The 27,555-nt window shown below is 42.3% G+C and overlaps 2 protein-coding genes across 2 annotated transcripts in view; both read right to left on the bottom strand.

The window, feature by feature from the left end:
- The window catches only part of LOC762415 (IgGFc-binding protein), a 136,379-nt gene extending 120,504 nt beyond the window's left edge, over positions 1-15,875 (bottom strand). Inside the window, exons 1-40 of the mRNA XM_030991267.1 lie at positions 15,688-15,875; positions 15,328-15,530; positions 14,946-15,120; positions 14,463-14,779; positions 14,040-14,189; positions 13,683-13,833; positions 13,295-13,471; positions 12,935-13,137; positions 12,553-12,727; positions 12,074-12,390; positions 11,651-11,800; positions 11,294-11,444; positions 10,906-11,082; positions 10,546-10,748; positions 10,164-10,338; positions 9,681-9,997; positions 9,258-9,407; positions 8,901-9,051; positions 8,513-8,689; positions 8,153-8,355; positions 7,771-7,945; positions 7,288-7,604; positions 6,865-7,014; positions 6,508-6,658; positions 6,120-6,296; positions 5,760-5,962; positions 5,378-5,552; positions 4,895-5,211; positions 4,472-4,621; positions 4,115-4,265; positions 3,727-3,903; positions 3,367-3,569; positions 2,985-3,159; positions 2,502-2,818; positions 2,079-2,228; positions 1,722-1,872; positions 1,334-1,510; positions 974-1,176; positions 593-767; positions 69-385 (exon numbers count right to left, since the gene is read on the bottom strand). Of these exons, the coding sequence (XP_030847127.1) occupies positions 69-385; positions 593-767; positions 974-1,176; positions 1,334-1,510; positions 1,722-1,872; positions 2,079-2,228; positions 2,502-2,818; positions 2,985-3,159; positions 3,367-3,569; positions 3,727-3,903; positions 4,115-4,265; positions 4,472-4,621; positions 4,895-5,211; positions 5,378-5,552; positions 5,760-5,962; positions 6,120-6,296; positions 6,508-6,658; positions 6,865-7,014; positions 7,288-7,604; positions 7,771-7,945; positions 8,153-8,355; positions 8,513-8,689; positions 8,901-9,051; positions 9,258-9,407; positions 9,681-9,997; positions 10,164-10,338; positions 10,546-10,748; positions 10,906-11,082; positions 11,294-11,444; positions 11,651-11,800; positions 12,074-12,390; positions 12,553-12,727; positions 12,935-13,137; positions 13,295-13,471; positions 13,683-13,833; positions 14,040-14,189; positions 14,463-14,504 (7,080 nt within the window). The 5' untranslated portion in view covers positions 14,505-14,779; positions 14,946-15,120; positions 15,328-15,530; positions 15,688-15,875. The remainder of the gene's footprint in view (positions 1-68; positions 386-592; positions 768-973; positions 1,177-1,333; positions 1,511-1,721; positions 1,873-2,078; positions 2,229-2,501; positions 2,819-2,984; positions 3,160-3,366; positions 3,570-3,726; positions 3,904-4,114; positions 4,266-4,471; positions 4,622-4,894; positions 5,212-5,377; positions 5,553-5,759; positions 5,963-6,119; positions 6,297-6,507; positions 6,659-6,864; positions 7,015-7,287; positions 7,605-7,770; positions 7,946-8,152; positions 8,356-8,512; positions 8,690-8,900; positions 9,052-9,257; positions 9,408-9,680; positions 9,998-10,163; positions 10,339-10,545; positions 10,749-10,905; positions 11,083-11,293; positions 11,445-11,650; positions 11,801-12,073; positions 12,391-12,552; positions 12,728-12,934; positions 13,138-13,294; positions 13,472-13,682; positions 13,834-14,039; positions 14,190-14,462; positions 14,780-14,945; positions 15,121-15,327; positions 15,531-15,687) is intronic.
- Positions 15,876-15,918: 43 nt separating this feature from the next.
- LOC115926503 (IgGFc-binding protein-like) lies at positions 15,919-22,584 on the bottom strand. The gene is made up of 18 exons (XM_030991265.1): positions 22,497-22,584; positions 22,117-22,291; positions 21,634-21,950; positions 21,211-21,360; positions 20,854-21,004; positions 20,466-20,642; positions 20,106-20,308; positions 19,726-19,900; positions 19,244-19,560; positions 18,821-18,970; positions 18,464-18,614; positions 18,076-18,252; positions 17,779-17,918; positions 17,336-17,510; positions 16,853-17,169; positions 16,432-16,581; positions 16,076-16,225; positions 15,919-15,993 (listed from the first exon to the last, which is right to left on the bottom strand). The coding sequence occupies exons 3-18, from the start codon at positions 21,673-21,675 to the stop codon at positions 15,919-15,921; spliced, it is 2,700 nt and encodes an 899-aa protein (XP_030847125.1). The 5' UTR covers positions 21,676-21,950; positions 22,117-22,291; positions 22,497-22,584.
- Positions 22,585-27,555: the final 4,971 nt, after the last annotated feature.

Raw genomic sequence — 27,555 nt, 5'->3', positions numbered from 1 at the left:
CATGCTATGATGACACTGTACAATGAAATATGTTTTAAATCCTCATCCCTAGCAAAATATCAACTCACCATTGATGTCACATCCCTGTAGATCAAGACTTGCTCATCAAAGTAAGGCAGATTTCTTGAAAAATCAATGCCATCCACTCGTACGTGGAAATCTTTGATCAGAGAGTAAATGTTTCCTTTCAACTCTAGTGTCACCTCTCTCAAGTAGGAAACTTTGTCTGATGGACGCAAGAGTTCATTGTTGGACCACAGGTGGAAATCACTAGAATTCTGGCAATCTCTGACCAGCGTGTAGTCACAATCACCCTGGAAGTTATATTTCTTATCGTCAAAGGTCACATAATGAGGGTCACCCCAGATCTGACAGAAACCGGGAGCTAACGAAAAAAGACAGGGAGAGGCAATGACAAAACATTTAGTATATTCATCATTAATATATTTATTTCTCATTCATACGCAATTCATACATGAAAGGAGATGACATATAATATCTCAAAAAACTCTTGTGCATATGTCCATTGTCCAAGTAGAGGTGAATATATCACTATTATTTCTCTTCTGATTTCCAGGACTAAATTTCTCACCTCTGAAGCAGGCATCTCCAAGAGAGGTGTAGCCATCTTTGCAGTAACAGCTCGGAACACCGTTCTTGATATCACAGCTTTCATTCTCTCCACACTGGAATGATTCACACTGGGCACGCCCACCTTCACAGGTGCACTGCTGTGAACAGTCGGGCCTTGTCCATGAAGCTCCAGACTGTCAAAAAGTGCATCAAAGGAAAAATGCTGGAAGTTAGAATATATGAACAACTTTACAGATGCATGACCGTACCTGCTCTTAGGGAAATCGAACAGCCGAATTTGCAAACGAGAATGTCTTGATCCTCATGCAGATTAAGCAGTGATGGAAGCATGGAAAAGTTACATACTGGTAGGTACTTCAGCGCTCGATTTCAAACTTACCGGAATATAAACACCACTATCCAGAGTGCAACCACACTGTGATGGATCCACACAGTGCCCACCATCCAGTACAAGACCATCTGCACATCTACACGTTTCCTGGCAAGTGGTATTGCAGGACAATGTGCTCGCAGCAGAGGAACAGGTTGCTGGACAGCCACTGAAGCAGGGGTCGTACACAGTGTTGGAAGGACAGTTCAGTGCTGCACACAAGATCAAATATGGAACACAGTTTATGTATGCAAGAATATCATCTGAAAACCTACATGAAAACAAATTTCTCTCCAATCTTATCTCTCTGACAACAATGCATCGACTCTCCAGACAAACGTAATAAAAATCGTCTTTCTAGTGACTTACGGCATTCTTCCACAAGCAATCTCCATCTGCCAGGTTTCCCTCCCTTGCTCCTGCAGGCACGAGCGTATTGTGCAAGACTGGAACACAGAGCATCATCACCGGTAAGACACACGTCATAGACGCACGAATCATAGTAGTCGTCTGGATCCACGATCTCAAGGCAGGATTCAAATGGTCCTGGAGGAATAGAAAGTGCAGGTCAAAATGGTTTATGGACAATTGAAAGTGATTCTATATTTCCCAGCCATCGTCTCCTACCCATCTTGATAATTTCTTCACAGTTTTTCCTCTAACCACAAACTGATACTGTTTTTAAAATATACAAATATTCAGAACTGTAGGAAAACTACAGGAAGAGAAGGTTGTTTCAGATGTGTTTCATTCTTACCGGAAGGATCCTTCAAATAATAGCACAGATCGTTGGATGCAGACAAGCTGTTCACTCCATCCTCACAAGGGTCAGTTGGACCTGGATCCACACCATCACATTGGTCAGGGTACGCAACCCAGCTGTTTCCAAACTCAGTTGCTGATCTTGCCTGTTGAGAATTACCATCAACCATAACCATCATGAGTATCATCAAAGTATCAGACTGGTAATTGCATCACTGTAACACTCATCACAAAATATTAGAATTATGGAATGGCACCTTTTGAGATTTCTTTTCAAGTCAAGAACGAACTGAATTTGAAACGGGGGTTCAAATAGAACAGACATCTAGACTAAGTGCAAGGAGTATCTTACCAATTCTCCTGAAGGAAGTATCATATCATTGTTCTGGTCTCCATCAAAGGATCCACACAGGCCACAAGTTCTTCCTGCAAAGTAACTGAGGTACACATCAGCACTGTCCATTCCATCGTAGCTAACCCATAAGAAATCTGTTACCAGATTCTACAAAAGAGAAAGGAAAAAGAATCCCACACATCGTTAAACATGCAAGAACATTCAAAACTTCTTGCATGAGGTTGGAATAACTTATTACCACACAACCTCATGGAAAACTCTATGAACGACGAATACAGAAGATTCATATCAATTTCTAGGCTTTTCCATTTTAAACACATAACTAAAGTACATGGCACGTAATAGAATTCCTTACATTACACACAGCCCAACCATTTTTGAAATACTAAATATGAAAAACAGGGTTTATCTATGACATACCATGGATGTCACATCCCTGTAGATCCACACTTGCTCATCCATGTAAGGCAGGTTTTCAGAGACATCTCTTCCATTCACTCTGACATGGAAGCCCTTGATCAGAGCGTATCTTCTATCGCTCAGGTCAAGTACCACTTCCCTCAGGTAAGAAACACTGTCAGATGGGTGCAGCCGTTCATTGTTGGACCACAGGTGGTAGTCACTGGAATTCTGGCAATCTCTGACCAGCGTGTAGTCACAATCACCCTGGAAGTTATATTTCTTATCGTCAAAGGTCACATAATGGGGGTCACCCCAGATCTGGCAATACCCAGGAGCTATAAGTATAAGACAAAATCAGACAAAAAAGGAATGATCAGTATCAACATCAGTGGTATCATCTGTACATCGCAATTGCCTTGCAGAGCTATCTTATATCTTGTACAAAGTGGCATGTTGATAAAAACATCTTCATCTAATGACTTCTGAAAACGAACTTCTCACCTCTGAAGCAGGCATCTCCGAGAGAGGTGTAGCCATCTCTGCAGTAACAGCTTGGAAAACCGTTCCTGATTTCGCATTCTTCGTTCTCTCCACACTGGAATTCGGAACACTCTGCAAGCCCACCTCGACAAAGGCAGTGTTGTGTGCAGCCTGGGTCAGTCCATGCTCCTCCAGACTGTCAAAAAGTGCAACAAAGGAAAAATGCTGGAAGTTAGAATATATGAACAACTTTACAGATGCATTACCATAGCTGCTCTTGGCAAAATTGAACAGCTGAATTGGCAAATGAAGATGTCTTGATCCTCTTGCAGATTAAGCAGTGAATGGAAGCATGGAACATTTTCATACTGGTAGGTACTTCAGCGCTCGATTTCAAACTTACCGGAATATAAACACCACTATCCAGAGTGCAACCACACTGTGATGGATCCACACAGTGCCCACCATCCAGTACAAGACCATCTGCACATCTACACGTTTCCTGGCAAGTGGTATTGCAGGACAATGTGCTCGCAGCAGAGGAACAGGTTGCTGGACAGCCACTGAAGCAGGGGTCGTACACAGTGTTGGAAGGACAGTTCAGTGCTGCACACAAGATCAAATATGGAACACAGTTTATGTATGCAAGAATATCATCTGAAAACCTACATGAAAACAAATTTCTCTCCAATCTTATCTCTCTGACAACAATGCATCGACTCTCCAGACAAACGTAATAAAAATCGTCTTTCTAGTGACTTACGGCATTCTTCCACAAGCAATCTCCATCTGCCAGGTTTCCCTCCCTTGCTCCTGCAGGCACGAGCGTATTGTGCAAGACTGGAACACAGAGCATCATCACCGGTAAGACACACGTCATAGACGCACGAATCATAGTAGTCGTCTGGATCCACGATCTCAAGGCAGGATTCAAATGGTCCTGAAGGAATAGAAAGTGCAGGTCAAAATGGTTTATGGACAATTGAAAGTGATTCTATATTTCCCAGCCATCGTCTCCTACCCATCTTGATAATTTCTTCACAGCTTTTCCTCTAACCACAAACTGATACTGTTTTTGAAAAATACAAATATTCAGAACTGTAGGAAAACTACAGGAAGAGAAGGTTGTTTCAGATGTGTTTCATTCTTACCGGAAGGATCCTTCAAATAATAGCACAGATCGTTGGATGCAGACAAGCTGTTCACTCCATCCTCACAAGGGTCAGTTGGACCTGGATCCACACCATCACATTGGTCAGGGTACGCAACCCAGCTGTTTCCAAACTCAGTTGCTGATCTTGCCTGTTGAGAATTACCATCAACCATAACCATCATGAGTATCATCAAAGTATCAGACTGGTAATTGCATCACTGTAACACTCATCACAAAATATTAGAATTATGGAATGGCACCTTTTGAGATTTCTTTTCAAGTCAAGAACGAACTGAATTTGAAACGGGGGTTCAAATAGAACAGACATCTAGACTAAGTGCAAGGAGTATCTTACCAATTCTCCTGAAGGAAGTATCATATCATTGTTCTGGTCTCCATCAAAGGATCCACACAGGCCACAAGTTCTTCCTGCAAAGTAACTGAGGTACACATCAGCACTGTCCATTCCATCGTAGCTAACCCATAAGAAATCTGTTACCAGATTCTACAAAAGAGAAAGGAAAAAGAATCCCACACATCGTTAAACATGCAAGAACATTCAAAACTTCTTGCATGAGGTTGGAATAACTTATTACCACACAACCTCATGGAAAACTCTATGAACGACGAATACAGAAGATTCATATCAATTTCTAGGCTTTTCCATTTTAAACACATAACTAAAGTACATGGCACGTAATAGAATTCCTTACATTACACACAGCCCAACCATTTTTGAAATACTAAATATGAAAAACAGGGTTTATCTATGACATACCATGGATGTCACATCCCTGTAGATCCACACTTGCTCATCCATGTAAGGCAGGTTTTCAGAGACATCTCTTCCATTCACTCTGACATGGAAGCCCTTGATCAGAGCGTATCTTCTATCGCTCAGGTCAAGTACCACTTCCCTCAGGTAAGAAACACTGTCAGATGGGTGCAGCCGTTCATTGTTGGACCACAGGTGGTAGTCACTGGAATTCTGGCAATCTCTGACCAGCGTGTAGTCACAATCACCCTGGAAGTTATATTTCTTATCGTCAAAGGTCACATAATGGGGGTCACCCCAGATCTGGCAATACCCAGGAGCTATAAGTATAAGACAAAATCAGACAAAAAAGGAATGATCAGTATCAACATCAGTGGTATCATCTGTACATCGCAATTGCCTTGCAGAGCTATCTTATATCTTGTACAAAGTGGCATGTTGATAAAAACATCTTCATCTAATGACTTCTGAAAACGAACTTCTCACCTCTGAAGCAGGCATCTCCGAGAGAGGTGTAGCCATCTCTGCAGTAACAGCTTGGAAAACCGTTCCTGATTTCGCATTCTTCGTTCTCTCCACACTGGAATTCGGAACACTCTGCAAGCCCACCTCGACAAAGGCAGTGTTGTGTGCAGCCTGGGTCAGTCCATGCTCCTCCAGACTGTCAAAAAGTGCAACAAAGGAAAAATGCTGGAAGTTAGAATATATGAACAACTTTACAGATGCATTACCATAGCTGCTCTTGGCAAAATTGAACAGCTGAATTGGCAAATGAAGATGTCTTGATCCTCTTGCAGATTAAGCAGTGAATGGAAGCATGGAACATTTTCATACTGGTAGGTACTTCAGCGCTCGATTTCAAACTTACCGGAATATAAACACCACTATCCAGAGTGCAACCACACTGTGATGGATCCACACAGTGCCCACCATCCAGTACAAGACCATCTGCACATCTACACGTTTCCTGGCAAGTGGTATTGCAGGACAATGTGCTCGCAGCAGAGGAACAGGTTGCTGGACAGCCACTGAAGCAGGGGTCGTACACAGTGTTGGAAGGACAGTTCAGTGCTGCACACAAGATCAAATATGGAACACAGTTTATGTATGCAAGAATATCATCTGAAAACCTACATGAAAACAAATTTCTCTCCAATCTTATCTCTCTGACAACAATGCATCGACTCTCCAGACAAACGTAATAAAAATCGTCTTTCTAGTGACTTACGGCATTCTTCCACAAGCAATCTCCATCTGCCAGGTTTCCCTCCCTTGCTCCTGCAGGCACGAGCGTATTGTGCAAGACTGGAACACAGAGCATCATCACCGGTAAGACACACGTCATAGACGCACGAATCATAGTAGTCGTCTGGATCCACGATCTCAAGGCAGGATTCAAATGGTCCTGAAGGAATAGAAAGTGCAGGTCAAAATGGTTTATGGACAATTGAAAGTGATTCTATATTTCCCAGCCATCGTCTCCTACCCATCTTGATAATTTCTTCACAGCTTTTCCTCTAACCACAAACTGATACTGTTTTTGAAAAATACAAATATTCAGAACTGTAGGAAAACTACAGGAAGAGAAGGTTGTTTCAGATGTGTTTCATTCTTACCGGAAGGATCCTTCAAATAATAGCACAGATCGTTGGATGCAGACAAGCTGTTCACTCCATCCTCACAAGGGTCAGTTGGACCTGGATCCACACCATCACATTGGTCAGGGTACGCAACCCAGCTGTTTCCAAACTCAGTTGCTGATCTTGCCTGTTGAGAATTACCATCAACCATAACCATCATGAGTATCATCAAAGTATCAGACTGGTAATTGCATCACTGTAACACTCATCACAAAATATTAGAATTATGGAATGGCACCTTTTGAGATTTCTTTTCAAGTCAAGAACGAACTGAATTTGAAACGGGGGTTCAAATAGAACAGACATCTAGACTAAGTGCAAGGAGTATCTTACCAATTCTCCTGAAGGAAGTATCATATCATTGTTCTGGTCTCCATCAAAGGATCCACACAGGCCACAAGTTCTTCCTGCAAAGTAACTGAGGTACACATCAGCACTGTCCATTCCATCGTAGCTAACCCATAAGAAATCTGTTACCAGATTCTACAAAAGAGAAAGGAAAAAGAATCCCACACATCGTTAAACATGCAAGAACATTCAAAACTTCTTGCATGAGGTTGGAATAACTTATTACCACACAACCTCATGGAAAACTCTATGAACGACGAATACAGAAGATTCATATCAATTTCTAGGCTTTTCCATTTTAAACACATAACTAAAGTACATGGCACGTAATAGAATTCCTTACATTACACACAGCCCAACCATTTTTGAAATACTAAATATGAAAAACAGGGTTTATCTATGACATACCATGGATGTCACATCCCTGTAGATCCACACTTGCTCATCCATGTAAGGCAGGTTTTCAGAGACATCTCTTCCATTCACTCTGACATGGAAGCCCTTGATCAGAGCGTATCTTCTATCGCTCAGGTCAAGTACCACTTCCCTCAGGTAAGAAACACTGTCAGATGGGCGCAGCCGTTCATTGTTGGACCACAGGTGGTAGTCACTGGAATTCTGGCAATCTCTGACCAGCGTGTAGTCACAATCACCCTGGAAGTTATATTTCTTATCGTCAAAGGTCACATAATGGGGGTCACCCCAGATCTGGCAATACCCAGGAGCTATAAGTATGAGACAAAATCAGACAAAAAAGGAATGATCAGTATCAACATCAGTGGTATCATCTGTACATCGCAATTGCCTTGCAGAGCTATCTTATATCTTGTACAAAGTGGCATGTTGATAAAAACATCTTCATCTAATGACTTCTGAAAACGAACTTCTCACCTCTGAAGCAGGCATCTCCGAGAGAGGTGTAGCCATCTCTGCAGTAACAGCTTGGAAAACCGTTCCTGATTTCGCATTCTTCGTTCTCTCCACACTGGAATTCGGAACACTCTGCAAGCCCACCTCGACAAAGGCAGTGTTGTGTGCAGCCTGGGTCAGTCCATGCTCCTCCAGACTGTCAAAAAGTGCAACAAAGGAAAAATGCTGGAAGTTAGAATATATGAACAACTTTACAGATGCATTACCATAGCTGCTCTTGGCAAAATTGAACAGCTGAATTGGCAAATGAAGATGTCTTGATCCTCTTGCAGATTAAGCAGTGAATGGAAGCATGGAACATTTTCATACTGGTAGGTACTTCAGCGCTCGATTTCAAACTTACCGGAATATAAACACCACTATCCAGAGTGCAACCACACTGTGATGGATCCACACAGTGCCCACCATCCAGTACAAGACCATCTGCACATCTACACGTTTCCTGGCAAGTGGTATTGCAGGACAATGTGCTCGCAGCAGAGGAACAGGTTGCTGGACAGCCACTGAAGCAGGGGTCGTACACAGTGTTGGAAGGACAGTTCAGTGCTGCACACAAGATCAAATATGGAACACAGTTTATGTATGCAAGAATATCATCTGAAAACCTACATGAAAACAAATTTCTCTCCAATCTTATCTCTCTGACAACAATGCATCGACTCTCCAGACAAACGTAATAAAAATCGTCTTTCTAGTGACTTACGGCATTCTTCCACAAGCAATCTCCATCTGCCAGGTTTCCCTCCCTTGCTCCTGCAGGCACGAGCGTATTGTGCAAGACTGGAACACAGAGCATCATCACCGGTAAGACACACGTCATAGACGCACGAATCATAGTAGTCGTCTGGATCCACGATCTCAAGGCAGGATTCAAATGGTCCTGAAGGAATAGAAAGTGCAGGTCAAAATGGTTTATGGACAATTGAAAGTGATTCTATATTTCCCAGCCATCGTCTCCTACCCATCTTGATAATTTCTTCACAGCTTTTCCTCTAACCACAAACTGATACTGTTTTTGAAAAATACAAATATTCAGAACTGTAGGAAAACTACAGGAAGAGAAGGTTGTTTCAGATGTGTTTCATTCTTACCGGAAGGATCCTTCAAATAATAGCACAGATCGTTGGATGCAGACAAGCTGTTCACTCCATCCTCACAAGGGTCAGTTGGACCTGGATCCACACCATCACATTGGTCAGGGTACGCAACCCAGCTGTTTCCAAACTCAGTTGCTGATCTTGCCTGTTGAGAATTACCATCAACCATAACCATCATGAGTATCATCAAAGTATCAGACTGGTAATTGCATCACTGTAACACTCATCACAAAATATTAGAATTATGGAATGGCACCTTTTGAGATTTCTTTTCAAGTCAAGAACGAACTGAATTTGAAACGGGGGTTCAAATAGAACAGACATCTAGACTAAGTGCAAGGAGTATCTTACCAATTCTCCTGAAGGAAGTATCATATCATTGTTCTGGTCTCCATCAAAGGATCCACACAGGCCACAAGTTCTTCCTGCAAAGTAACTGAGGTACACATCAGCACTGTCCATTCCATCGTAGCTAACCCATAAGAAATCTGTTACCAGATTCTACAAAAGAGAAAGGAAAAAGAATCCCACACATCGTTAAACATGCAAGAACATTCAAAACTTCTTGCATGAGGTTGGAATAACTTATTACCACACAACCTCATGGAAAACTCTATGAACGACGAATACAGAAGATTCATATCAATTTCTAGGCTTTTCCATTTTAAACACATAACTAAAGTACATGGCACGTAATAGAATTCCTTACATTACACACAGCCCAACCATTTTTGAAATACTAAATATGAAAAACAGGGTTTATCTATGACATACCATGGATGTCACATCCCTGTAGATCCACACTTGCTCATCCATGTAAGGCAGGTTTTCAGAGACATCTCTTCCATTCACTCTGACATGGAAGCCCTTGATCAGAGCGTATCTTCTATCGCTCAGGTCAAGTACCACTTCCCTCAGGTAAGAAACACTGTCAGATGGGCGCAGCCGTTCATTGTTGGACCACAGGTGGTAGTCACTGGAATTCTGGCAATCTCTGACCAGCGTGTAGTCACAATCACCCTGGAAGTTATATTTCTTATCGTCAAAGGTCACATAATGGGGGTCACCCCAGATCTGGCAATACCCAGGAGCTATAAGTATGAGACAAAATCAGACAAAAAAGGAATGATCAGTATCAACATCAGTGGTATCATCTGTACATCGCAATTGCCTTGCAGAGCTATCTTATATCTTGTACAAAGTGGCATGTTGATAAAAACATCTTCATCTAATGACTTCTGAAAACGAACTTCTCACCTCTGAAGCAGGCATCTCCGAGAGAGGTGTAGCCATCTCTGCAGTAACAGCTTGGAAAACCGTTCCTGATTTCGCATTCTTCGTTCTCTCCACACTGGAATTCGGAACACTCTGCAAGCCCACCTCGACAAAGGCAGTGTTGTGTGCAGCCTGGGTCAGTCCATGCTCCTCCAGACTGTCAAAAAGTGCAACAAAGGAAAAATGCTGGAAGTTAGAATATATGAACAACTTTACAGATGCATTACCATAGCTGCTCTTGGCAAAATTGAACAGCTGAATTGGCAAATGAAGATGTCTTGATCCTCTTGCAGATTAAGCAGTGAATGGAAGCATGGAACATTTTCATACTGGTAGGTACTTCAGCGCTCGATTTCAAACTTACCGGAATATAAACACCACTATCCAGAGTGCAACCACACTGTGATGGATCCACACAGTGCCCACCATCCAGTACAAGACCATCTGCACATCTACACGTTTCCTGGCAAGTGGTATTGCAGGACAATGTGCTCGCAGCAGAGGAACAGGTTGCTGGACAGCCACTGAAGCAGGGGTCGTACACAGTGTTGGAAGGACAGTTCAGTGCTGCACACAAGATCAAATATGGAACACAGTTTATGTATGCAAGAATATCATCTGAAAACCTACATGAAAACAAATTTCTCTCCAATCTTATCTCTCTGACAACAATGCATCGACTCTCCAGACAAACGTAATAAAAATCGTCTTTCTAGTGACTTACGGCATTCTTCCACAAGCAATCTCCATCTGCCAGGTTTCCCTCCCTTGCTCCTGCAGGCACGAGCGTATTGTGCAAGACTGGAACACAGAGCATCATCACCGGTAAGACACACGTCATAGACGCACGAATCATAGTAGTCGTCTGGATCCACGATCTCAAGGCAGGATTCAAATGGTCCTGAAGGAATAGAAAGTGCAGGTCAAAATGGTTTATGGACAATTGAAAGTGATTCTATATTTCCCAGCCATCGTCTCCTACCCATCTTGATAATTTCTTCACAGCTTTTCCTCTAACCACAAACTGATACTGTTTTTGAAAAATACAAATATTCAGAACTGTAGGAAAACTACAGGAAGAGAAGGTTGTTTCAGATGTGTTTCATTCTTACCGGAAGGATCCTTCAAATAATAGCACAGATCGTTGGATGCAGACAAGCTGTTCACTCCATCCTCACAAGGGTCAGTTGGACCTGGATCCACACCATCACATTGGTCAGGGTACGCAACCCAGCTGTTTCCAAACTCAGTTGCTGATCTTGCCTGTTGAGAATTACCATCAACCATAACCATCATGAGTATCATCAAAGTATCAGACTGGTAATTGCATCACTGTAACACTCATCACAAAATATTAGAATTATGGAATGGCACCTTTTGAGATTTCTTTTCAAGTCAAGAACGAACTGAATTTGAAACGGGGGTTCAAATAGAACAGACATCTAGACTAAGTGCAAGGAGTATCTTACCAATTCTCCTGAAGGAAGTATCATATCATTGTTCTGGTCTCCATCAAAGGATCCACACAGGCCACAAGTTCTTCCTGCAAAGTAACTGAGGTACACATCAGCACTGTCCATTCCATCGTAGCTAACCCATAAGAAATCTGTTACCAGATTCTACAAAAGAGAAAGGAAAAAGAATCCCACACATCGTTAAACATGCAAGAACATTCAAAACTTCTTGCATGAGGTTGGAATAACTTATTACCACACAACCTCATGGAAAACTCTATGAACGACGAATACAGAAGATTCATATCAATTTCTAGGCTTTTCCATTTTAAACACATAACTAAAGTACATGGCACGTAATAGAATTCCTTACATTACACACAGCCCAACCATTTTTGAAATACTAAATATGAAAAACAGGGTTTATCTATGACATACCATGGATGTCACATCCCTGTAGATCCACACTTGCTCATCCATGTAAGGCAGGTTTTCAGAGACATCTCTTCCATTCACTCTGACATGGAAGCCCTTGATCAGAGCGTATCTTCTATCGCTCAGGTCAAGTACCACTTCCCTCAGGTAAGAAACACTGTCAGATGGGCGCAGCCGTTCATTGTTGGACCACAGGTGGTAGTCACTGGAATTCTGGCAATCTCTGACCAGCGTGTAGTCACAATCACCCTGGAAGTTATATTTCTTATCGTCAAAGGTCACATAATGGGGGTCACCCCAGATCTGGCAATACCCAGGAGCTATAAGTATCAAAATCAGACAAAAAAGGAATGATCAGTATCAACATCAGTGGTATCATCTGTACATCGCAATTGCCTTGCAGAGCTATCTTATATCTTGTACAAAGTGGCATGTTGATAAAAACATCTTCATCTAATGACTTCTGAAAACGAACTTCTCACCTCTGAAGCAGGCATCTCCGAGAGAGGTGTAGCCATCTCTGCAGTAACAGCTTGGAAAACCGTTCCTGATTTCGCATTCTTCGTTCTCTCCACACTGGAATTCGGAACACTCTGCAAGCCCACCTCGACAAAGGCAGTGTTGTGTGCAGCCTGGGTCAGTCCATGCTCCTCCAGACTGTCAAAAAGTGCAACAAAGGAAAAATGCTGGAAGTTAGAATATATGAACAACTTTACAGATGCATTACCATAGCTGCTCTTGGCAAAATTGAACAGCTGAATTGGCAAATGAAGATGTCTTGATCCTCTTGCAGATTAAGCAGTGAATGGAAGCATGGAACATTTTCATACTGGTAGGTACTTCAGCGCTCGATTTCAAACTTACCGGAATATAAACACCACTATCCAGAGTGCAACCACACTGTGATGGATCCACACAGTGCCCACCATCCAGTACAAGACCATCTGCACATCTACACGTTTCCTGGCAAGTGGTATTGCAGGACAATGTGCTCGCAGCAGAGGAACAGGTTGCTGGACAGCCACTGAAGCAGGGGTCGTACACAGTGTTGGAAGGACAGTTCAGTGCTGCACACAAGATCAAATATGGAACACAGTTTATGTATGCAAGAATATCATCTGAAAACCTACATGAAAACAAATTTCTCTCCAATCTTATCTCTCTGACAACAATGCATCGACTCTCCAGACAAACGTAATAAAAATCGTCTTTCTAGTGACTTACGGCATTCTTCCACAAGCAATCTCCATCTGCCAGGTTTCCCTCCCTTGCTCCTGCAGGCACGAGCGTATTGTGCAAGACTGGAACACAGAGCATCATCACCGGTAAGACACACGTCATAGACGCACGAATCATAGTAGTCGTCTGGATCCACGATCTCAAGGCAGGATTCAAATGGTCCTGAAGGAATAGAAAGTGCAGGTCAAAATGGTTTATGGACAATTGAAAGTGATTCTATATTTCCCAGCCATCGTCTCCTACCCATCTTGATAATTTCTTCACAGCTTTTCCTCTAACCACAAACTGATACTGTTTTTGAAAAATACAAATATTCAGAACTGTAGGAAAACTACAGGAAGAGAAGGTTGTTTCAGATGTGTTTCATTCTTACCGGAAGGATCCTTCAAATAATAGCACAGATCGTTGGATGCAGACAAGCTGTTCACTCCATCCTCACAAGGGTCAGTTGGACCTGGATCCACACCATCACATTGGTCAGGGTACGCAACCCAGCTGTTTCCAAACTCAGTTGCTGATCTTGCCTGTTGAGAATTACCATCAACCATAACCATCATGAGTATCATCAAAGTATCAGACTGGTAATTGCATCACTGTAACACTCATCACAAAATATTAGAATTATGGAATGGCACCTTTTGAGATTTCTTTTCAAGTCAAGAACGAACTGAATTTGAAACGGGGGTTCAAATAGAACAGACATCTAGACTAAGTGCAAGGAGTATCTTACCAATTCTCCTGAAGGAAGTATCATATCATTGTTCTGGTCTCCATCAAAGGATCCACACAGGCCACAAGTTCTTCCTGCAAAGTAACTGAGGTACACATCAGCACTGTCCATTCCATCGTAGCTAACCCATAAGAAATCTGTTACCAGATTCTACAAAAGAGAAAGGAAAAAGAATCCCACACATCGTTAAACATGCAAGAACATTCAAAACTTCTTGCATGAGGTTGGAATAACTTATTACCACACAACCTCATGGAAAACTCTATGAACGACGAATACAGAAGATTCATATCAATTTCTAGGCTTTTCCATTTTAAACACATAACTAAAGTACATGGCACGTAATAGAATTCCTTACATTACACACAGCCCAACCATTTTTGAAATACTAAATATGAAAAACAGGGTTTATCTATGACATACCATGGATGTCACATCCCTGTAGATCCACACTTGCTCATCCATGTAAGGCAGGTTTTCAGAGACATCTCTTCCATTCACTCTGACATGGAAGCCCTTGATCAGAGCGTATCTTCTATCGCTCAGGTCAAGTACCACTTCCCTCAGGTAAGAAACACTGTCAGATGGGCGCAGCCGTTCATTGTTGGACCACAGGTGGTAGTCACTGGAATTCTGGCAATCTCTGACCAGCGTGTAGTCACAATCACCCTGGAAGTTATATTTCTTATCGTCAAAGGTCACATAATGGGGGTCACCCCAGATCTGGCAATACCCAGGAGCTATAAGTATGAGACAAAATCAGACAAAAAAGGAATGATCAGTATCAACATCAGTGGTATCATCTGTACATCGCAATTGCCTTGCAGAGCTATCTTATATCTTGTACAAAGTGGCATGTTGATAAAAACATCTTCATCTAATGACTTCTGAAAACGAACTTCTCACCTCTGAAGCAGGCATCTCCGAGAGAGGTGTAGCCATCTCTGCAGTAACAGCTTGGAAAACCGTTCCTGATTTCGCATTCTTCGTTCTCTCCACACTGGAATTCGGAACACTCTGCAAGCCCACCTCGACAAAGGCAGTGTTGTGTGCAGCCTGGGTCAGTCCATGCTCCTCCAGACTGTCAAAAAGTGCAACAAAGGAAAAATGCTGGAAGTTAGAATATATGAACAACTTTACAGATGCATTACCATAGCTGCTCTTGGCAAAATTGAACAGCTGAATTGGCAAATGAAGATGTCTTGATCCTCTTGCAGATTAAGCAGTGAATGGAAGCATGGAACATTTTCATACTGGTAGGTACTTCAGCGCTCGATTTCAAACTTACCGGAATATAAACACCACTATCCAGAGTGCAACCACACTGTGATGGATCCACACAGTGCCCACCATCCAGTACAAGACCATCTGCACATCTACACGTTTCCTGGCAAGTGGTATTGCAGGACAATGTGCTCGCAGCAGAGGAACAGGTTGCTGGACAGCCACTGAAGCAGGGGTCGTACACAGTGTTGGAAGGACAGTTCAGTGCTGCACACAAGATCAAATATGGAACACAGTTTATGTATGCAAGAATATCATCTGAAAACCTACATGAAAACAAATTTCTCTCCAATCTTATCTCTCTGACAACAATGCATCGACTCTCCAGACAAACGTAATAAAAATCGTCTTTCTAGTGACTTACGGCATTCTTCCACAAGCAATCTCCATCTGCCAGGTTTCCCTCCCTTGCTCCTGCAGGCACGAGCGTATTGTGCAAGACTGGAACACAGAGCATCATCACCGGTAAGACACACGTCATAGACGCACGAATCATAGTAGTCGTCTGGATCCACGATCTCAAGGCAGGATTCAAATGGTCCTGAAGGAATAGAAAGTGCAGGTCAAAATGGTTTATGGACAATTGAAAGTGATTCTATATTTCCCAGCCATCGTCTCCTACCCATCTTGATAATTTCTTCACAGCTTTTCCTCTAACCACAAACTGATACTGTTTTTGAAAAATACAAATATTCAGAACTGTAGGAAAACTACAGGAAGAGAAGGTTGTTTCAGATGTGTTTCATTCTTACCGAAGGATCCTTCAAATAATAGCACAGATCGTTGGATGCAGACAAGCTGTTCACTCCATCCTCACAAGGGTCAGTTGGACCTGGATCCACACCATCACATTGGTCAGGGTACGCAACCCAGCTGTTTCCAAACTCAGTTGCTGATCTTGCCTGTTGAGAATTACCATCAACCATAACCATCATGAGTATCATCAAAGTATCAGACTGGTAATTGCATCACTGTAACACTCATCACAAAATATTAGAATTATGGAATGGCACCTTTTGAGATTTCTTTTCAAGTCAAGAACGAACTGAATTTGAAACGGGGGTTCAAATAGAACAGACATCTAGACTAAGTGCAAGGAGTATCTTACCAATTCTCCTGAAGGAAGTATCATATCATTGTTCTGGTCTCCATCAAAGGATCCACACAGGCCACAAGTTCTTCCTGCAAAGTAACTGAGGTACACATCAGCACTGTCCATTCCATCGTAGCTAACCCATAAGAAATCTGTTACCAGATTCTACAAAAGAAAGGAAAAAGAATCCCACACATCGTTAAACATGCAAGAACATTCAAAACTTCTTGCATGAGGTTGGAATAACTTATTACCACACAACCTCATGGAAAACTCTATGAACGACGAATACAGAAGATTCATATCAATTTCTAGGCTTTTCCATTTTAAACACATAACTAAAGTACATGGCACGTAATAGAATTCCTTACATTACACACAGCCCAACCATTTTTGAAATACTAAATATGAAAAACAGGGTTTATCTATGACATACCATGGATGTCACATCCCTGTAGATCCACACTTGCTCATCCATGTAAGGCAGGTTTTCAGAGACATCTCTTCCATTCACTCTGACATGGAAGCCCTTGATCAGAGCGTATCTTCTATCGCTCAGGTCAAGTACCACTTCCCTCAGGTAAGAAACACTGTCAGATGGGCGCAGCCGTTCATTGTTGGACCACAGGTGGTAGTCACTGGAATTCTGGCAATCTCTGACCAGCGTGTAGTCACAATCACCCTGGAAGTTATATTTCTTATCGTCAAAGGTCACATAATGGGGGTCACCCCAGATCTGGCAATACCCAGGAGCTATAAGTATGAGACAAAATCAGACAAAAAAGGAATGATCAGTATCAACATCAGTGGTATCATCTGTACATCGCAATTGCCTTGCAGAGCTATCTTATATCTTGTACAAAGTGGCATGTTGATAAAAACATCTTCATCTAATGACTTCTGAAAACGAACTTCTCACCTCTGAAGCAGGCATCTCCGAGAGAGGTGTAGCCATCTCTGCAGTAACAGCTTGGAAAACCGTTCCTGATTTCGCATTCTTCGTTCTCTCCACACTGGAATTCGGAACACTCTGCAAGCCCACCTCGACAAAGGCAGTGTTGTGTGCAGCCTGGGTCAGTCCATGCTCCTCCAGACTGTCAAAAAGTGCAACAAAGGAAAAATGCTGGAAGTTAGAATATATGAACAACTTTACAGATGCATTACCATAGCTGCTCTTGGCAAAATTGAACAGCTGAATTGGCAAATGAAGATGTCTTGATCCTCTTGCAGATTAAGCAGTGAATGGAAGCATGGAACATTTTCATACTGGTAGGTACTTCAGCGCTCGATTTCAAACTTACCGGAATATAACACCACTATCCAGAGTGCAACCACACTGTGATGGATCCACACAGTGCCCACCATCCAGTACAAGACCATCTGCACATCTACACGTTTCCTGGCAAGTGGTATTGCAGGACAATGTGCTCGCAGCAGAGGAACAGGTTGCTGGACAGCCACTGAAGCAGGGTCGTACACAGTGTTGGAAGGACAGTTCAGTGCTGCACACAAGATCAAATATGGAACACAGTTTATGTATGCAAGAATATCATCTGAAAACCTACATGAAAACAAATTTCTCTCCAATCTTATCTCTCTGACAACAATGCATCGACTCTCCAGACAAACGTAATAAAAATCGTCTTTCTAGTGACTTACGGCATTCTTCCACAAGCAATCTCCATCTGCCAGGTTTCCCTCCCTTGCTCCTGCAGGCACGAGCGTATTGTGCAAGACTGGAACACAGAGCATCATCACCGGTAAGACACACGTCATAGACGCACGAATCATAGTAGTCGTCTGGATCCACGATCTCAAGGCAGGATTCAAATGGTCCTGAAGGAATAGAAAGTGCAGGTCAAAATGGTTTATGGACAATTGAAAGTGATTCTATATTTCCCAGCCATCGTCTCCTACCCATCTTGATAATTTCTTCACAGCTTTTCCTCTAACCACAAACTGATACTGTTTTTGAAAAATACAAATATTCAGAACTGTAGGAAAACTACAGGAAGAGAAGGTTGTTTCAGATGTGTTTCATTCTTACCGGAAGGATCCTTCAAATAATAGCACAGATCGTTGGATGCAGACAAGCTGTTCACTCCATCCTCACAAGGGTCAGTTGGACCTGGATCCACACCATCACATTGGTCAGGGTACGCAACCCAGCTGTTTCCAAACTCAGTTGCTGATCTTGCCTGTTGAGAATTACCATCAACCATAACCATCATGAGTATCATCAAAGTATCAGACTGGTAATTGCATCACTGTAACACTCATCACAAAATATTAGAATTATGGAATGGCACCTTTTGAGATTTCTTTTCAAGTCAAGAACGAACTGAATTTGAAACGGGGGTTCAAATAGAACAGACATCTAGACTAAGTGCAAGGAGTATCTTACCAATTCTCCTGAAGGAAGTATCATATCATTGTTCTGGTCTCCATCAAAGGATCCACACAGGCCACAAGTTCTTCCTGCAAAGTAACTGAGGTACACATCAGCACTGTCCATTCCATCGTAGCTAACCCATAAGAAATCTGTTACCAGATTCTACAAAAGAGAAAGGAAAAAGAATCCCACACATCGTTAAACATGCAAGAACATTCAAAACTTCTTGCATGAGGTTGGAATAACTTATTACCACACAACCTCATGGAAAACTCTATGAACGACGAATACAGAAGATTCATATCAATTTCTAGGCTTTTCCATTTTAAACACATAACTAAAGTACATGGCACGTAATAGAATTCCTTACATTACACACAGCCCAACCATTTTTGAAATACTAAATATGAAAAACAGGGTTTATCTATGACATACCATGGATGTCACATCCCTGTAGATCCACACTTGCTCATCCATGTAAGGCAGGTTTTCAGAGACATCTCTTCCATTCACTCTGACATGGAAGCCCTTGATCAGAGCGTATCTTCTATCGCTCAGGTCAAGTACCACTTCCCTCAGGTAAGAAACACTGTCAGATGGGCGCAGCCGTTCATTGTTGGACCACAGGTGGTAGTCACTGGAATTCTGGCAATCTCTGACCAGCGTGTAGTCACAATCACCCTGGAAGTTATATTTCTTATCGTCAAAGGTCACATAATGGGGGTCACCCCAGATCTGGCAATACCCAGGAGCTATAAGTATAGACAAAATCAGACAAAAAAGGAATGATCAGTATCAACATCAGTGGTATCATCTGTACATCGCAATTGCCTTGCAGAGCTATCTTATATCTTGTACAAAGTGGCATGTTGATAAAAACATCTTCATCTAATGACTTCTGAAAACGAACTTCTCACCTCTGAAGCAGGCATCTCCGAGAGAGGTGTAGCCATCTCTGCAGTAACAGCTTGGAAAACCGTTCCTGATTTCGCATTCTTCGTTCTCTCCACACTGGAATTCGGAACACTCTGCAAGCCCACCTCGACAAAGGCAGTGTTGTGTGCAGCCTGGGTCAGTCCATGCTCCTCCAGACTGTCAAAAAGTGCAACAAAGGAAAAATGCTGGAAGTTAGAATATATGAACAACTTTACAGATGCATTACCATAGCTGCTCTTGGCAAATTGAACAGCTGAATTGGCAAATGAAGATGTCTTGATCCTCTTGCAGATTAAGCAGTGATGGAAGCATGGAACATTTTCATACTGGTAGGTACTTCAGCGCTCGATTTCAAACTTACCGGAATATAAACACCACTATCCAGAGTGCAACCACACTGTGATGGATCCACACAGTGCCCACCATCCAGTACAAGACCATCTGCACATCTACACGTTTCCTGGCAAGTGGTATTGCAGGACAATGTGCTCGCAGCAGAGGAACAGGTTGCTGGACAGCCACTGAAGCAGGGGTCGTACACAGTGTTGGAAGGACAGTTCAGTGCTGCACACAAGATCAAATATGGAACACAGTTTATGTATGCAAGAATATCATCTGAAAACCTACATGAAAACAAATTTCTCTCCAATCTTATCTCTCTGACAACAATGCATCGACTCTCCAGACAAACGTAATAAAAATCGTCTTTCTAGTGACTTACGGCATTCTTCCACAAGCAATCTCCATCTGCCAGGTTTCCCTCCCTTGCTCCTGCAGGCACGAGCGTATTGTGCAAGACTGGAACACAGAGCATCATCACCGGTAAGACACACGTCATAGACGCACGAATCATAGTAGTCGTCTGGATCCACGATCTCAAGGCAGGATTCAAATGGTCCTGAAGGAATAGAAAGTGCAGGTCAAAATGGTTTATGGACAATTGAAAGTGATTCTATATTTCCCAGCCATCGTCTCCTACCCATCTTGATAATTTCTTCACAGCTTTTCCTCTAACCACAAACTGATACTGTTTTTGAAAAATACAAATATTCAGAACTGTAGGAAAACTACAGGAAGAGAAGGTTGTTTCAGATGTGTTTCATTCTTACCGGAAGGATCCTTCAAATAATAGCACAGATCGTTGGATGCAGACAAGCTGTTCACTCCATCCTCACAAGGGTCAGTTGGACCTGGATCCACACCATCACATTGGTCAGGGTACGCAACCCAGCTGTTTCCAAACTCAGTTGCTGATCTTGCCTGTTGAGAATTACCATCAACCATAACCATCATGAGTATCATCAAAGTATCAGACTGGTAATTGCATCACTGTAACACTCATCACAAAATATTAGAATTATGGAATGGCACCTTTTGAGATTTCTTTTCAAGTCAAGAACGAACTGAATTTGAAACGGGGGTTCAAATAGAACAGACATCTAGACTAAGTGCAAGGAGTATCTTACCAATTCTCCTGAAGGAAGTATCATATCATTGTTCTGGTCTCCATCAAAGGATCCACACAGGCCACAAGTTCTTCCTGCAAAGTAACTGAGGTACACATCAGCACTGTCCATTCCATCGTAGCTAACCCATAAGAAATCTGTTACCAGATTCTACAAAAGAGAAAGGAAAAAGAATCCCACACATCGTTAAACATGCAAGAACATTCAAAACTTCTTGCATGAGGTTGGAATAACTTATTACCACACAACCTCATGGAAAACTCTATGAACGACGAATACAGAAGATTCATATCAATTTCTAGGCTTTTCCATTTTAAACACATAACTAAAGTACATGGCACGTAATAGAATTCCTTACATTACACACAGCCCAACCATTTTTGAAATACTAAATATGAAAAACAGGGTTTATCTATGACATACCATGGATGTCACATCCCTGTAGATCCACACTTGCTCATCCATGTAAGGCAGGTTTTCAGAGACATCTCTTCCATTCACTCTGACATGGAAGCCCTTGATCAGAGCGTATCTTCTATCGCTCAGGTCAAGTACCACTTCCCTCAGGTAAGAAACACTGTCAGATGGGCGCAGCCGTTCATTGTTGGACCACAGGTGGTAGTCACTGGAATTCTGGCAATCTCTGACCAGCGTGTAGTCACAATCACCCTGGAAGTTATATTTCTTATCGTCAAAGGTCACATAATGGGGGTCACCCCAGATCTGGCAATACCCAGGAGCTATAAGTATGAGACAAAATCAGACAAAAAAGGAATGATCAGTATCAACATCAGTGGTATCATCTGTACATCGCAATTGCCTTGCAGAGCTATCTTATATCTTGTACAAAGTGGCATGTTGATAAAAACATCTTCATCTAATGACTTCTGAAAACGAACTTCTCACCTCTGAAGCAGGCATCTCCGAGAGAGGTGTAGCCATCTCTGCAGTAACAGCTTGGAAAACCGTTCCTGATTTCGCATTCTTCGTTCTCTCCACACTGGAATTCGGAACACTCTGCAAGCCCACCTCGACAAAGGCAGTGTTGTGTGCAGCCTGGGTCAGTCCATGCTCCTCCAGACTGTCAAAAAGTGCAACAAAGGAAAAATGCTGGAAGTTAGAATATATGAACAACTTTACAGATGCATTACCATAGCTGCTCTTGGCAAAATTGAACAGCTGAATTGGCAAATGAAGATGTCTTGATCCTCTTGCAGATTAAGCAGTGATGGAAGCATGGAAATTTACATACTGGTAGGTACTTCAGCGCTCGATTTCAAACTTACCGGAATATAAACACCACTATCCAGAGTGCAACCACACTGTGATGGATCCACACAGTGCCCACCATCCAGTACAAGACCATCTGCACATCTACACTACACGTTTCCTGGCAAGTGGTATTGCAGGACAATGTGCTCGCAGCAGAGGAACAGGTTGCTGGACAGCCACTGAGCTGAAGCAGGGTCGTACACAGTGTTGGAAGGACAGTTCAGTGCTGCACACAAGATCAAATATGGAACACAGTTTATGTATGCAAGAATATCATCTGAAAACCTACATGAAAACAAATTTCTCTCCAATCTTATCTCTCTGACAACAATGCATCGACTCTCCAGACAAACGTAATAAAAATCGTCTTTCTAGTGACTTACGGCATTCTTCCACAAGCAATCTCCATCTGCCAGGTTTCCCTCCCTTGCTCCTGCAGGCACGAGCGTATTGTGCAAGACTGGAACACAGAGCATCATCACCGGTAAGACACACGTCATAGACGCACGAATCATAGTAGTCGTCTGGATCCACGATCTCAAGGCAGGATTCAAATGGTCCTGAAGGAATAGAAAGTGCAGGTCAAAATGGTTTATGGACAATTGAAAGTGATTCTATATTTCCCAGCCATCGTCTCCTACCCATCTTGATAATTTCTTCACAGCTTTTCCTCTAACCACAAACTGATACTGTTTTTGAAAAATACAAATATTCAGAACTGTAGGAAAACTACAGGAAGAGAAGGTTGTTTCAGATGTGTTTCATTCTTACCGGAAGGATCCTTCAAATAATAGCACAGATCGTTGGATGCAGACAAGCTGTTCACTCCATCCTCACAAGGGTCAGTTGGACCTGGATCCACACCATCACATTGGTCAGGGTACGCAACCCAGCTGTTTCCAACTCAGTTGCTGATCTTGCCTGTTGAGAATTACCATCAACCATAACCATCATGAGTATCATCAAAGTATCAGACTGGTAATTGCATCACTGTAACACTCATCACAAAATATTAGAATTATGGAACGGCACCTTTTGAGATTTCTTTTCAAGTCAAGAACGAACTGAATTTGAAACGGGGGTTCAAATAGAACAGACATCTAGACTAAGTGCAAGGAGTATCTTACCAATTCTCCTGAAGGAAGTATCATATCATTGTTCTGGTCTCCATCAAAGGATCCACACAGGCCACAAGTTCTTCCTGCAAAGTAACTGAGGTACACATCAGCACTGTCCATTCCATCGTAGCTAACCCATAAGAAATCTGTTACCAGATTCTACAAAAGAGAAAGGAAAAAGAATCCCACACATCGTTAAACATGCAAGAACATTCAAAACTTCTTGCATGAGGTTGGAATAACTTATTACCACACAACCTCATGGAAAACTCTATGAACGACGAATACAGAAGATTCATATCAATTTCTAGGCTTTTCCATTTTAAACACATAACTAAAGTACATGGCACGTAATAGAATTCCTTACATTACACACAGCCCAACCATTTTTGAAATACTAAATATGAAAAACAGGGTTTATCTATGACATACCATGGATGTCACATCCCTGTAGATCCACACTTGCTCATCCATGTAAGGCAGGTTTTCAGAGACATCTCTTCCATTCACTCTGACATGGAAGCCCTTGATCAGAGCGTATCTTCTATCGCTCAGGTCAAGTACCACTTCCCTCAGGTAAGAAACACTGTCAGATGGGCGCAGCCGTTCATTGTTGGACCACAGGTGGTAGTCACTGGAATTCTGGCAATCTCTGACCAGCGTGTAGTCACAATCACCCTGGAAGTTATATTTCTTATCGTCAAAGGTCACATAATGGGGGTCACCCCAGATCTGGCAATACCCAGGAGCTATAAGTATAAGACAAAATCAGACAAAAAAGGAATGATCAGTATCAACATCAGTGGTATCATCTGTACATCGCAATTGCCTTGCAGAGCTATCTTATATCTTGTACAAAGTGGCATGTTGATAAAAACATCTTCATCTAATGACTTCTGAAAACGAACTTCTCACCTCTGAAGCAGGCATCTCCGAGAGAGGTGTAGCCATCTCTGCAGTAACAGCTTGGAAAACCGTTCCTGATTTCGCATTCTTTTCGTTCTCTCCACACTGGAATTCGGAACACTCTGCAAGCCCACCTCGACAAAGGCAGTGTTGTGTGCAGCCTGGGTCAGTCCATGCTCCTCCAGACTGTCAAAAAGTGCAACAAAGGAAAAATGCTGGAAGTTAGAATATATGAACAACTTTACAGATGCATTACCATAGCTGCTCTTGGCAAAATTGAACAGCTGAATTGGCAAATGAAGATGTCTTGATCCTCTTGCAGATTAAGCAGTGATGGAAGCATGGAACATTTTCATACTGGTAGGTACTTCAGCGCTCGATTTCAAACTTACCGGAATATAAACACCACTATCCAGAGTGCAACCACACTGTGATGGATCCACACAGTGCCCACCATCCAGTACAAGACCATCTGCACATCTACACGTTTCCTGGCAAGTGGTATTGCAGGACAATGTGCTCGCAGCAGAGGAACAGGTTGCTGGACAGCCACTGAAGCAGGGGTCGTACACAGTGTTGGAAGGACAGTTCAGTGCTGCACACAAGATCAAATATGGAACACAGTTTATGTATGCAAGAATATCATCTGAAAACCTACATGAAAACAAATTTCTCTCCAATCTTATCTCTCTGACAACAATGCATCGACTCTCCAGACAAACGTAATAAAAATCGTCTTTCTAGTGACTTACGGCATTCTTCCACAAGCAATCTCCATCTGCCAGGTTTCCCTCCCTTGCTCCTGCAGGCACGAGCGTATTGTGCAAGACTGGAACACAGAGCATCATCACGGTAAGACACACGTCATAGACGCACGAATCATAGTAGTCGTCTGGATCCACGATCTCAAGGCAGGATTCAAATGGTCCTGAAGGAATAGAAAGTGCAGGTCAAAATGGTTTATGGACAATTGAAAGTGATTCTATATTTCCCAGCCATCGTCTCCTACCCATCTTGATAATTTCTTCACAGCTTTTCCTCTAACCACAAACTGATACTGTTTTGAAAAAATACAAATATTCAGAACTGTAGGAAAACTACAGGAAGAGAAGGTTGTTTCAGATGTGTTTCATTCTTACCGGAAGGATCCTTCAAATAATAGCACAGATCGTTGATGCAGACAAGCTGTTCACTCCATCCTCACAAGGGTCAGTTGGACCTGGATCCACACCATCACATTGGTCAGGGTACGCAACCCAGCTGTTTCCAAACTCAGTTGCTGATCTTGCCTGTTGAGAATTACCATCAACCATAACCATCATGAGTATCATCAAAGTATCAGACTGGTAATTGCATCACTGTAACACTCATCACAAAATATTAGAATTATGGAATGGCACCTTTTGAGATTTCTTTTCAAGTCAAGAACGAACTGAATTTGAAACGGGGGTTCAAATAGAACAGACATCTAGACTAAGTGCAAGGAGTATCTTACCAATTCTCCTGAAGGAAGTATCATATCATTGTTCTGGTCTCCATCAAAGGATCCACACAGGCCACAAGTTCTTCCTGCAAAGTAACTGAGGTACACATCAGCACTGTCCATTCCATCGTAGCTAACCCATAAGAAATCTGTTACCAGATTCTACAAAAGAGAAAGGAAAAAAGAATCCACACATCGTTAAACATGCAAGAACATTCAAAACTTCTTGCATGAGGTTGGAATAACTTATTACCACACAACCTCATGGAAAACTCTATGAACGACGAATACAGAAGATTCATATCAATTTCTAGGCTTTTCCATTTTAAACACATAACTAAAGTACATGGCACGTAATAGAATTCCTTACATTACACACAGCCCAACCATTTTTGAAATACTAAATATGAAAAACAGGGTTTATCTATGACATACCATGGATGTCACATCCCTGTAGATCCACACTTGCTCATCCATGTAAGGCAGGTTTTCAGAGACATCTCTTCCATTCACTCTGACATGGAAGCCCTTGATCAGAGCGTATCTTCTATCGCTCAGGTCAAGTACCACTTCCCTCAGGTAAGAAACACTGTCAGATGGGCGCAGCCGTTCATTGTTGGACCACAGGTGGTAGTCACTGGAATTCTGGCAATCTCTGACCAGCGTGTAGTCACAATCACCCTGGAAGTTATATTTCTTATCGTCAAAGGTCACATAATGGGGGTCACCCCAGATCTGGCAATACCCAGGAGCTATAAGTATGAGACAAAATCAGACAAAAAAGGAATGATCAGTATCAACATCAGTGGTATCATCTGTACATCGCAATTGCCTTGCAGAGCTATCTTATATCTTGTACAAAGTGGCATGTTGATAAAAACATCTTCATCTAATGACTTCTGAAAACGAACTTCTCACCTCTGAAGCAGGCATCTCCGAGAGAGGTGTAGCCATCTCTGCAGTAACAGCTTGGAAAACCGTTCCTGATTTCGCATTCTTCGTTCTCTCCCACACTGGAATTCGGAACACTCTGCAAGCCCACCTCGACAAAGGCAGTGTTGTGTGCAGCCTGGGTCAGTCCATGCTCCTCCAGACTGTCAAAAAGTGCAACAAAGGAAAAATGCTGGAAGTTAGAATATATGAACAACTTTACAGATGCATTACCATAGCTGCTCTTGGCAAAATTGAACAGCTGAATTGGCAAATGAAGATGTCTTGATCCTCTTGCAGATTAAGCAGTGAATGGAAGCATGGAACATTTCATACTGGTAGGTACTTCAGCGCTCGATTTCAAACTTACCGGAATATAAACACCACTATCCAGAGTGCAACAACTGTGATGGATCCACACAGTGCCCACCATCCAGTACAAGACCATCTGCACATCTACACGTTTCCTGGCAAGTGGTATTGCAGGACAATGTGCTCGCAGCAGAGGAACAGGTTGCTGGACAGCCACTGAAGCAGGGGTCGTACACAGTGTTGGAAGGACAGTTTCAGTGCTGCACACAGATCAAATATGGAACACAGTTTATGTATGCAAGAATATCATCTGAAAACCTACAT

This window comes from Strongylocentrotus purpuratus, unplaced genomic scaffold (assembly GCF_000002235.5).
Source record: "Strongylocentrotus purpuratus isolate Spur 01 unplaced genomic scaffold, Spur_5.0 spur5_scaffold_2, whole genome shotgun sequence".
NCBI lineage: Eukaryota > Metazoa > Echinodermata > Echinoidea > Camarodonta > Strongylocentrotidae > Strongylocentrotus > Strongylocentrotus purpuratus.
The sequence above is the reverse complement of the archived record's forward strand: the minus strand, read 5'-3'. Positions and strand labels throughout refer to the sequence as shown.